The sequence below is a fragment of the Vombatus ursinus genome, unplaced genomic scaffold (genome assembly GCF_900497805.2).
Source record: "Vombatus ursinus unplaced genomic scaffold, bare-nosed wombat genome assembly UNPS02015129.1, whole genome shotgun sequence".
Taxonomy (NCBI): domain Eukaryota; kingdom Metazoa; phylum Chordata; class Mammalia; order Diprotodontia; family Vombatidae; genus Vombatus; species Vombatus ursinus.
Window position 1 is genome coordinate 1,039,598 of NW_020954907.1, and position 13,173 is coordinate 1,052,770.

The 13,173-nt window shown below is 38.4% G+C and overlaps 1 protein-coding gene across 1 annotated transcript in view; it reads left to right on the plus strand.

The window, feature by feature from the left end:
- Nucleotides 1-431: 431 nt before the first annotated feature.
- WNT8B (Wnt family member 8B) overlaps nucleotides 432-13,173 on the plus strand; it is a 45,399-nt gene continuing 32,657 nt past the window's right edge. Inside the window, exons 1-2 of the mRNA XM_027846340.1 lie at nucleotides 432-516; nucleotides 12,662-12,743. Of these exons, the coding sequence (XP_027702141.1) occupies nucleotides 432-516; nucleotides 12,662-12,743 (167 nt within the window). The remainder of the gene's footprint in view (nucleotides 517-12,661; nucleotides 12,744-13,173) is intronic.

Sequence of the window (13,173 nt, forward strand, 5' to 3'; positions counted from 1 at the left end):
CACCCCAGTATCATTAATGATTTATACGAGCACAATTCACACTAGCTGCTGCCATCTCTAAGACTAGAAAGTTTATTCTCACAATCCTGGCCTTTGCCCTGTGTCCAGAGAGGTAAATATAAAGACAAAAGGTATCCAGGCACTTGAGGTCTAGGTGGCCCCTCTCTGGTCACTTGGACAAGCACAAGGAGCTTACCAGGTGAGGTCATGAAACCAAAGAATCTGGCCTCGGAGTTTCAGCGGTCATCTAGTCCAAGGCTCTCATTGCATAGGAGAAACTATAGTGGCCATCTTTCTAGCCAACATAACAAATTTGACCTACAGGGAAGTGACCAGGCAAGGAACTGGAGAGCAAGCATGGGCCAGGAACAGAGACTTAGCATCCAGAGCTCCAAAATAGGTCAGGAGAGAAAGGACACCAAGAGCCAATCATGGACTCAGCCCTTGGCACAAACCAGCAGTACGAGGTATCCCAGAGGGGCCAGGCAAGCAGCAAATGGATGGCCAGAGCTGATGGTGGGCTTATCTCCAAGCCCGATTCAGCAGTGTGGAGTCCATTACCTAGAATAGATTGTAGATTCAAACTTTCCCCCATCCACCCCACCCAGCACCACACAACAACTTTGGGGTTGCAAGTCTTCAGAATAACCAGGATTAAAAATTCATCCCCCAGACTACCTCATACCTATTAGATTGGCTATTAGGACAGAAAAGGTAAATGACAAATGTTGGAGGGAACGTGGGGAAAGCGAGACTTTATTGCACTGTTGGTGGAGTTGTGTACTGATTCAACCATTCTGTAGAGTGATTTGGGACTATGCCCAAAGGGCTATAACGTCACGCACAGACCTTTTGACCTAGCAATACCACTACTAGGTTTGTATCCCAAAAGAGATTAAAAAAAAAAAAGAAAAAGGATCTATATGTACAAAAATACTTATAGCAGCTCTTTTCTGGGGGTAAAGAATTAGAAGTTGAAGAGATGCACATCAATTGGGGAATGGCTGAACAAGCTGCGGTGTGTAATGATGATGGAGTACTACTATTCTATAAGAAATGATGAGCAGGATGCTCTCAGAAAAACCTGGAAAGACTTACATGAGCTGATACAAAGTGAAATGTACTGTATACAAAGTGATAGCAGTATTGTAAGATGATCGGCTATGAATGGCTTAGCTATTCTCAGAAACACAATAATCCAAGACAACTCTGAAGGACTCGTAATGAAAAATGCTCTCCATCCCCAGGGAAAGAACTGATGGCGTCTGAATACAGATTGAAGCATACTTTTTTTTTTTTTTACTTTCTTTATTTTTCTTGAGTTTTTTCTTGTCCACACATTGCTTACCTTCTCAATGGGGAGGGTGCAGGGAGGGAAGAAAGGAGAGAATTTGGAACTCAAAGTTTTAGAAATGAGTGTTAAAATTGTTTTTACAAAAATTCTTCCCCTAGGTCTCCCAGGTAGACCAGCAAGGCCAGCTTGCCCAGAAAAGATAGCTGGAAGAATGATTAATTAAAAAAAAAGATCAAGTTATTCCAATGTCAGAAATGTTCAGGATACAAACCCAGGAGGAAGATAATTTCAAAATAGCAACAAAACAAACAAACAAAACAAAAAATCCATAGCTTCTTACGAGAGCATTTAGAATTTCCCAAAGAAATGATACGTGAGTTCTTTAAAAAAAAAGAGTGTTTAAGATGATAGTATGAATGAGATGAGAGTACTAGAGGAAACAATTGGGGGGAAAAATGAGAGTTATGGAGGAAAGACTTAGGAAAATAATTAACAGCTTAGCATATAAGAGATACATCTTGCCCAAATAACATAGTCTTTGAAAATTAGAATGTACCAAATAGAAGTTAAGGATTTAATGAGACAATAAAAAATAATAAAACAAAGTCAAAAGGCTTTTAAAAATAGACCAAAATGTACAGTATCTCATAGCAAAAAAACAAAAACAGAAACAAAAACAAAAACAAAACACTGGCCTGGAAAACAGATCAAGAAGAGATAATTTAAGAATTATTGAATTACCTGAAAGCCAGGACTAAAACAGGGCCCAAGAAATTATATTCAAGAAATCATGAGAGAAAACGGCCCAGATCTCTTACAAGCAGAAGGTAAAGTAGAAATAGAAAGACTCCACCAGTCATGAAAAGGGGTTTAAAAGGAAAGAAAGAAAGGGAAAGAACCTATGACTGGGGTTTTAGTAAGGGAGAGAGAAAAGAGTCAAAATAATAGAAATTGTTTCCATCTAACATAGATCTTTGATATTAAATACAATCTGGTTCCATGTCCTTCTTCTTCTATGTAACGATGGGGCAGGAAACAAAGAGAGGGAAAAGCATAAGAAAATAGAATGGAGGGAAATATGTAAAAATTTTAAAAGATTTTGCACAAATTCAATGCAAATAAGATTTAAAAGGAACCATTAACTGAGAAAAATCTTTGCCACAAGTTCACCTGACAAAGGTCTTGTTTCCAAGATACATAAGAAAATGATTCAAATTTATAAGTATAAGAATCATTCCCAATTGATAAAATAGTCAAAGGACATGAACAGGCAATTCTTAAGGGAAGAAACCAATCTATCTCTAGCCATATAAATAAAATGCTCAAAAATAATTAGAGAAGTGAAAATTAAAGCAACTTTGAGTTCTACCTCACAATCATCAGATTGTTAAAATTAACCAAAAATGGAAAATGACAAATGTTAGATGGGCTGAAAGAAAACAGACACATTTATGCATTGTTGATAGACCTGTGAATTAATTGCCCCAGTCATTCTGAAAAGCAATTTGAAACTCCCAAAAGTTACTAATCTTTGCACAAACTTTCATTCAGTAATTCCATTACTAGGCTTATACCCCCAAGAGAAACATGAAAAGACTAGTATGAAGTGATGCAAAGTGAAATGAGTAGAACCAGGGGGACATTTTATACTATAACTTCAACATTGTAAAAACAAACAATTTTAAGACATAAGAACTCTGATCAATGCAATGACCAATCTTGATTCCAGATGACCAATGGTGAAGAATGTGGCTCACCTCCTTACACAGAGCTAATAGGCTAACACGAAGAAAGAGACACACATTTTTTGGGATGTGACCAGTGTTTTGATTTGTTTTGTTTATGTGTTATAAGGATTTTGGGGTCTTTTTAAGATTATTTAATTTATTTATTTTTAGTTTTCAACATTTACTTTTATAAGATTTTGAATTCTGAAATTTCTCCCTTCTCTCTCCTCCCCCCTCCCCAAGAGAGCATGCAATCTGATATAGGCTATACATGTATAATCATATTAAATATATTTCCACATTAGTCATGCTGTGAAAGAAAAATCAGAACAAAAGGGAAAAATCACGAGAAAGAAAAAACAAACAAAAAAAGAGAAAATAGTATGCTTTTGATCTACATTCAGACTACACAGTTCTTTCTCTGGTTGTAGATAGCATTTTCCATCATTGGTCTCCTGAAATTGTCTTAGATCATTGCACCGCTGAGAAGAGTTAAGTCTCATTTCACTCAGCATCAGTTCTTGTAGGTCTTTCCAGGTTTTCCTGAAATCTGCCTGCTCATCATTTCTTATGGAACAATAGTATTCTATTACATTCATATACCATAACTTGTTCAGCCATTCCCCAATTGATGGGCATCCCCTCAATTTCCAATTCTTTGACACCACAAAAAGAGCTGCTATAAATATTTTTGTACATGTGGGTCCTTTCACCTTTTTTATGATCTCTGAGATAGGATTTTATTTTTGTTTATTTTTTTTCAGTGTTGCGGGAAGGTGGAAGGTTTAAAAAAAATGTTTGATCACTGAAAATAATGACATTTAATTTAGAAAAGAAAAATGACAAGGCCCTCACTTACCCAATAAGTTTAGGAAAAGAACATTAACTCCTTTCCTCCCCATGGGAAAATCTTTTAGTTCTCAGAATCTTGGATATTATATCTTTGTTTTCCTCCAAAAGAAGAGCCTGGCCTCCAGGTGCCTTTGACAAAATACAATACTCATTCCTATTAAAAACACTAGAAAGCATAGGAATAAATGGAACCTTTCTTGAAATAAATAGTATCTATCTGAAACCAAGAGAAAGCATTTTCTGTAACAGGAATAAAACTGAAGCTTTCCCAATACGACCAGGGGTGAAGCAGGGATGTCTATTATCACCACTATTATTCAATATTGTACTAGAAATGCTAACCATAGCAATAAGACAAGAAAAAGAAATTAAGGAATGTAAATAGGCAATAAGGAAACAAAGCTCTTTGCAGATGATATGATGGTATGCTTAGAGAACTCTAGAGAATCAACAAAAAAACTAGTCGAAACAATTAACAAATTTAACAAAGCTGCAGGATATAAAATAAACCCACATAAATCATCAACATTTCTGTATACTACCAACAAAACCCAACAGCAAGAGGTAGAAAAAGAAATTCCATTGAAAATAACTGCAGATATTCACATCTAGAGAAAGAGCTATGAAGTTTGAATGCAGATTGAAGCTTACTATTTTCACTTTTTTTTTGTTTTGTTCTGTTTTGTTTTTTGCAGTTTTCCCCTTTAGTTCTGTTTCTTCTTTCATAACATGACTAATGTGGAAATATGTTTAACATGATTGCACTTGTATAACTTATATCAGATTGCTTGTCATCTTAGGGGAGGGGGAGAGGGAGGGAGAAAAATTTAGAACTCAAAACCTTATAAAAAAATAAATGTTGAAAACTATTTTTACATGTGGTTGGAAAAAATAAAATACTATTTTCAAAAAAAAACCCTGCAGACAATATAAAATACTTAAGAGTCTATCTGCCAAGACAAATCCAGGGACTATATGAACACAACTATAAAACACTTTTCACACAAAGATAGATCTAAATAATTGGAGAAACATGAATTGTTCATGGGAAGACTGAGCCAATAAAATAAAAAATGACAATTCTCCCTGAGTTAGTTTACAATGGAACTACCAAAGAATTATTTTATATAACTAGGAAAATCATAACAAAATTCATCTGGGAGAAAAAAGGTCAAGAATATGAAGGGAATCAGGGGAAAAATACATGAAGGAAGGAGGCCTAGCAGTACCAGACTTCAAACTATATTACAGTGGTAATCATCAAAACGATCTGATATTGGCTAAGGCACACAGTATATGGTAGGAAATGACCATAGTAATTTTATGTTTGATAAACCTAAAGATCTGAGCTTTTGGGGTAAGAACTCACCATTCAACAAAAATTGTTGGGAAAATTGGAAAGCAGTTTGGAAGACACTAGGTATAGAACAACACACATACACACACACACACACACACACACAGACACATACACACACCATATATCAAGATAAGGTCAAAATGGGTATGTGATTTAGGCATAAAAGGTGATATCATAAGTAAATTAGGGGAGCACAGAAAATGTACTTGTCAGATCTATGGATAAGGGAAGAATTTATGACCAAACAAGAGACAGAGAATATGGGAAGTGAAATGGATAATTTTGATTATATGAAATTAAAAATCTTTTGCACAAACCAAACCAATACAGCCAGAATTAGAAGGAAAACAGGAAACTTTGTGTGTGTGTGTGTAATTTTACAGCAAATTTCTCTGATAAAGGCCTCATTTCTCAAATACATAAGGAACTGAGTTAAATTTATAAAAATAAGAACCATTCTCCTAATGATATATGGTCAAAGGACATAAACAGGCAATTTTTCAGAAGAATTCAAAGCTATCAATAGTCATATGAAAAAATGCTCTAAATCACTACCAATTAAAGAAATGGAAATTAAAATAACTTTGATGTTCCACCTCATACCTCTCTGATTGGCTAACATGACAGAAAAGGAAAATGACAAATGCTGGAGAGAATGTGGAAAAATTGGGACACAAATGTACTGTTGGTGGACTTATGAACTGGTCCAACCATCCTGGAGAACAATTAGGAACTCTGCCCAAAGGGCTATAAAATTGTACATTCCTTTTGACCCAGCAATACCACTACAAGGTCTGTATCCCAAAGAGATCATAAAAATGGGAAAAGGACCCACATATACAAAAATATTTATAGCAACTCTTTTTGTGGTGGCCGAGGATTGGAAATTGAGGGGATGCTCATCACTTGGAGGATGTCTGAACAAATTGTAGTGTATGATTGTGATGGAATACTATTGTGCGATAATGATAAGCAGGATGGTTTCCAAAAAACATGGGAAGACTTATATGAACTCATGCAAAGCAAAGTGAGCAGAACAGAAGAACATATAGTACACAGTAACAGCAATATTGTAAAGATAGTCAACTGTGAAAGATTTGGCTACTATGATCAAGACAATGATCCAAGACAATTCCAAAAGACCCATGACAAAAAATGATGTCTTCCTGCAGAGAAAAAACTGATGAAGTCTGAGTGCAAATTCAAGCATATTTTAAAAAAATTTCTATTTTTTTCTTGCCTTTTTTGTCTATGTTTTCTTTTGCAACATAGTTAATATGGAAATGTGTTTTGCATGACTTCACACGTATAAATGCTACAAAATTGCTTGCCTTCTCAAGGAGGAGAGAATTTGGAAATCAAATTTTTTAAAAATGGGGCAGCTTGATGGCACAGTGGATAGAGCACCGGCCCTGAAGTCAGGAGGACCTGAGTTCAAATCCGCCCTCAGACCAAACACTTGACACTTACTAGCTGTGTGACCCTGGGCAAGTCACATAACCCCAATTGCTTAAAAAAAATGTTAAAAATTTTACATGTAATTGGGAAATATTTAATTAAATAAAATATATTTAAGGAAATACATACAATAAATCTTACAACTTTTTATATCTTTTTTTTTTTGGCTAGGTAATGGGGTTAAGTGACTTGCCCAGGGTCACACAGCTAGTAAGTGTTATGTGTCTGAGTCCGGATTTGAACTCAGGTCCTCCTGAATCCAGGGCCGGTACTCTATCCACTGAGCCACCTAGCTGCCCCACAACTTTTCATATCTTGAAAAACAGAAAAAAAGAAGAAAGAAAATTGCCTAGATCTCTTAGAACTGGAGGGCAAAATGGAAATAGAAAGAATCCACCAATCACCTCTTGAAAGAAACCAAAAATGAAAACTCTCAGGAACATCATCAGCCAAAATCCAGAACTTTTAAGTCAAAGAAAAAAATACTGCAAGAAGCCAGAAAAAAAGAATCCAAGTATCAGGGAGCTACAGTCGGGATCACATACAATTTAGCAGCCGCCACTTTACAGGAGCAGAGAACTTAGAATATGATATTCCAGAAGGCAAAGGATTTCAGCTAATGGCCAAGAATACCTTCCCAAAGAAAATGAAACATAATAGCAAAAAAAAAAAAATGGATCTTTAATGATAGAGAGGACTTCCAAGCATTCCTGATGAAAAGACCAGAGCTACAGAAAAAATTTGCAGTTCAAACACAGAAGTGAAAAGAAACATAAAAAGGCAAACATGAATGAACAATGATAAGTGGATAAATTGCTCCTCTGAGCCCTATCATTATCAGGATTCATAGAGAGAATCCAATTAGACAAGGCCTGGGAGTCATTCTGTTATGTCTTAATGATCTCAAGAAAAAAGTGGAAAGAGAAAGAAAGAGTACACTGCACGGAGAGGAAGGAAAAGGAAGGTTAAGGGGAACTATCTCAAATATAGAGGGTGCACAAGTATATATCTATACAAACAAAGGCGGCAACTAACACCTGAATCTCAGTCTCATTTGAACTCAAAAGAAAGAAGAATACACACACATACACAGAGCTGGGGGCAGAAATACAGTTTACTCAACAGAAAAAATAGGGGGAAAAAAGGAAGAGGGAAGGGATAATTTGAGGGAGGGTAAATTAAGGGAGGGATTAACAGTAAGTAAAACAAACTCTAAGTTGCCCAAAAATATGTATAGCTCTTTTGTGGCAAAGATAGGAATCTGAAGGGGTGCTCATGAATTGGGGAATAGATGACAAGTTATGTTATATAAATGTGATGGAATACTATGTGCTGATCACCTATCAGCATAATGACCAACTACAATTTCAGAGGAATAATGATGAAACATATTACCTGCTTCATGACAGAGAGGTGAAGGACTCAGAGTGCAAAATGAGACCAATTTTTTTTTTTGGTCACGGCCAATGTGGAAATTTGTTTTGATTGAATATACATGTTTGTAATGGGTTTGATGTTTCTTGAATTCTCACTTGGGAGTTAGGGTTGGGGTTGGGAGGGTTAGAAGGCAAATCTTGACTGATTAAAACAAACAAAATGTTTTTCAAAAAGAATGGGAGTTACAGTAGTAGGGACAGACAGATGTGAAATGTAACATGGAGGTGGGGGTAGGGTCAAGGTGTATGGAAATGAGAAAACAGGTCACATGGATTGAAGAAAGGGGTTTTATATAGTTTGGGATTCAATATCATAGGAATGGAGAGAATAAGGAATAAGACTTTATTCTAAATAAGTAATGAGTCCAGTCAGAGTAACAGGAGATTGGAAGAACTCCTTTGATGAATGCAAGTGAGTAGAATGTTCTCTATCTGGTCTTGCTCCTTGTTTCAGCTCCCAGTCCCCCAGCCTCAATGTTTGCTGTAGCAGTCCTGATGGTCTGGAGGAGGTGGGTACCTATGCCTTCATGACAGGAGCAGCAGGAGTCGACTGAGTCAGGTGGGCCCATCGTGCAACATACTTTTCTTTTTTTTTCTTAGTCAAGAGAGCTTTATTGATGTAAAAGCAGTGGGCTAGCCCTGGGAACGAGGGGTGCTGGTAGTGCTAGCAGTTTGAAGGAAGACAGGGGTTTGTTTTTATGCACAATTTTTTGGCCATTCAGCCAAGTGAGTAGTTAATCACAGGGAAAGAGAGAGGCAGGAAAGAGAAGCAGGTGTGCTGCCAAAACAGTTCAAGGCTGTGATCATAGAATAAGGAACTTAGCCTGCAACATTCGTCCCAGTATGAGGGGACTAATATACAGAGTATGGGCTAAGGAAGCAAGATTTTTTTTTATTTGACAGAGCTTCCTGTTACTGGGCAGATTTAGAGGAGGCCCTCATCGTTGCTGGGCAAAAGTCAGCCTCATCACTATTGTTATCCCCATTTTACGGTTGAGGAAACTGAGGCAGGCAGAGATTAAGTGACTTGCCCAGAGTCACACAGCTACCAAATGTCTGTGGCTGGATTTAAATTCAGGTCTTTCTGACTCCAGCTCCAGCCCTTTATCCATTTGCTGCCTCCATTGAAAGCATTTTAATAGTCACATTTATAGTATTCATTCTTTTAGAACATTTTATCTGTGAGGGCTTGGTGACTTAAACTTGTCAGAAGCATCTAGGTGCTTTTTAAAATTTTTCTTTGGGTTTCGCTTTTCTGCTAACCATTTTGATCTTGTATTCCCCAACCTAAAAATCATTCCGTTTAGTAGGGGAGGGAAAAAGAAGCAAAATTCGAATTGAATAATTCAGTCATTTCTGTGCTGTCCATTTGCCATTATCCCATCCAACATATGCAATTTTCCAAGTTCTTTGATCACCCTCTTCCCATCCATGTAGTTTATTGCTTTTAACATTCATTGCAAACCCTAGTATTCTGGGTGTAAGACAACATATAAATGTTTTCAACAATAAATCTACAAGCATTTATTAAGCACCTACTATGTGCCAGGCACTGAGGATAATAGTTTTTGCCCTCAAGGAATTTATTATTAGGGGATGGGGAGGGATGAGCAAATTATTATGAGGGGATGGGGAGGGATAAGCAAATATAAGATATCCAGGAAATCCAGGACAGAGCCCTGTGGGACACCCATAATCAGCGAATGTGACCATAATGAAGATCTAGGAAAGGAAACTGAGAAAGAATGGTCAGGTAGGTAGGAGGAGATCAAGGTCCATGTCATGGAAACCTCAGAAGAAGAGAGTATCAAGGAGAAGAGGGTGATAGGGTCAAAAGCTAGAGAGAGGTCAATATGGCTGAAGATTGGGTAAAGACATTAGATAAGGCAATTAAGAGATTGTTAGTAACTTGCGAAAGAGCATTTCCAGTAGAATGATTGGAAAGATGGTTGGAGAGAGAGTTAAGAAGAGAGCGAGAGGAAAGGAAGTGGAACCACCTACTGCTGGTGATCTCAAGGTATTCGGCAATGAAAGGGAGAAGAGATGTGGGACTAGAGGTATTGGGGATAGATGAATCAAATGAAGGTTTTTGGAGGATGGAGGAGGGGTGAGCATGTGTATAGGCAGTAGGGAAGCTGCCAGCAGAAAGGGAGGGATTGAAGATTAGTGAGAAAGGACAGATGAAAGAAAGGACTATCTGCTGGAGAAGACTGGATGGAATAGGGTCACTTGAGCATATAAAGAGGTTTGCCTTGGCAAGGAGAAGGGCCACATTCTTCAGAAGGTTCTCTAGTACATCGAGTCTATAGGATCAAATCTAAAATTTTTGAGTTTGGCTTTTAAATCCCCTTTTAACCTGGACCCTTCCTACCTTTCCAGTGTTTTTACAAACTTACTCTCACCATGCACTCCGTGATAGAGTAACACAGGCCCCCTCTGTGTTCCTTGTACAAGATGCTTCCTCTCCTGACTCTAGGCATTTTGACTGGCTGTCTCTCATGCCTAGAATTCCCTCCCTTCTCACTTTCTGGCTTCCAGGCCTCCTTCAAGTTCCAGCTAAAATCCCACCTTTTAAAAGCTTTCCTGGTTCCCCTTAATGTTACTGCCTTCTCTCTGAGACTATCTCCAATTAAGCCTGCCTGTATTTTGTTTGTTCAGAGTTGTTTATATGCTGTCTTCCCTCCCCCTCCCATTAGACTCTGAGTTCCCCAAGATCATGGAATGGTTTTTTACCTTTCTTTGTGTCCTCAGTGCTTGGCACACAGCAGGCACTTAATAAATGCTTGTTGACTTGACTCAACTTAAGAGAAGAAGGGAGTTCCTGGGCATCATCAGCCTCTTTGAGGAGAAGATAAAACACATGGCCTTATATCCAGAGGAACAGAAAAAACTAAGAGCAGAGGATCTAGACTTTGCCCTCATCTGTTACCATCCATTTTTCATATCTTATGGATCCAATGGGAGGGTCCTGCTTCACTAACAACCCCCAGTTCATACAGTAGTTCAAATTGTATGGTAATGTTATGAGTTTAAAGAACTGCATAGGATTCTGGGTAAAGATGAGACTCACCAGAGAGAATGTAATTATATTATTTGGACTGAGAGGCAGAGGGGTTAGAGAACTAGTCTGGGAGTTAGAAAGTCTAGGTTTGAGTTTTAACTCTGATATCCTAGCTGTGTGACCCTGGGCAAATCACTTAATCTCTCCCGTGCTCTCAGATAACTCTCTAAGGCTATACGTTATAAATATGTAAGTTTCTCACTAAGAGCTCCCTACACTGATTAAAATCTCAGATCTGGTTAGAAAGTTTTTTTAGTCCTTTATATATTTTCTTCACTTTCTGTGAGGTGAAATAGACAATCCTATACCCAATCTGTATAGTTACCCTGAATGTTTTCACGGAATCTGGGGACCCTTTCACTTACATCTCTGGAGACATAGATACAAGTTATCCTTGAGCTGTATTCAGAGATTTTCCAGAGGGACCTCTGAGTCAAGGTTAAACATACCAAAGAGATATGATTTGGGGGTGACTATCCCCAAGATTGGATTTAGTTCATGTAAGTTCAGAGACTGGGGTGCTGGTTACAGTAGCACCGAATTAGATGTTATTTCATATGATTTGTCATTTCCTGTCTAGGAATTAACAGGCTCCAATAATGTCCTGGAGTCCAGAGTCCTCACCTGCCCGTAGAATGTAGGCTCCTTGAAGACACTCCTTGAGGTTGACATTTTTATCTTTATGTCCCTAGCACCAAGCACAATATTTGGTACATAGCAGATACTTAATAAGTAATTATTGGTTTGAACTGAATTGAAATGTATGTCTTTTGTAATTCCCCCACAGTGCCTAGCATAGGGCTGAGCATACAGTGGATGCTTCATCATCAATATTTGCTGTTTGACTACAAAGATAAAGGGAAGAAGTCAGCTAGGAAGATTAGAAGGAAATTGGGTCAGAGGTTGTGTCTTCTCACCCCCTTCTCTCCATCCCTCCCTCCTGGATCTGGCTCCTGGCAGAGTGGTGCATTTCCTCTAAAGAAAGGTGCCCTGGGTGTAATGAAAACTCAAAGCCTAGAGGAGAAAGGATCAGAAAATACAACTCCATCTAAATCCCCTCTGGGGACCTGTGGGGAGGGGAGGGTGAGGCACTGGGGGGGCACATGCCCCGATTATGTGGAGGGGATTTGCTGTGTCTCTTTTTCTCCCCTTTCTCTCTTTGTCTTCTTTCCCGTGTCCCTCTTTGTCCTCTTGTTCCGTGTCCCCTTCTGCATTTGTCTGGGAGGATCCTGGGGTGTTCTTTTGATCAACCCAATCTCTCTCTGGCACTTGAATTCTGATTGGCTGAAGGGCTTAGAGGAAAAAAAAAACTTTAATTAAGTAGATAATCTCTTCTTAGGAAGTTTGACCACTCCATTTCATTTCCCCTTCGCTCTCTACTTGGGTTCATTTATCCACCAAGAAAGTTGGGGTTGGGGGAAAATTCCATCCCCCTCTCGCTGAGGAGCTCATCTCTGCTCCCTGGATCGCAAGTCTTCATCCTGGGACTGTTTCTCATGGAGCCCCCAGCCTGTATCTTCCTTTTCACTTGTGTCCTCCAGCTCAGCCACACCTGGTAAGTGACCTGGTCATCTGCTTAGGACTTTGGACAGGCAGAGGTCTTTCTCTCCTGGAGGAAAGCCCTCTTCTCTTCCCAGCCTTGGACCCCACTTCTTGTATAAACTTTTCCATCCTTGTAGGGGTAGGACTCATTAACCTAAATGACAACTTAGTTTTCATTGTATATGTGGGGAAAGAAATGTTGAAGCTGAGATGTTTTCCCCTTATAATAGTATTCCCACCGACTCAAAATAAGGTAGATGGCAGACCAGTCAGTAAGTGTCTTTTTTATCCGGTCCTAGCATTAGTGTTGACCATTTGGAAAAGGTGTGAGATGATGCTTGGAGGTGAAAATCTGAATTTTAGTTCGCTTCCTTACCTGCCTTTAAATTTCATGGGACACCTCTAAAGAACTGCTCTATAGCACTTTTTTCTAGAGATCAAGA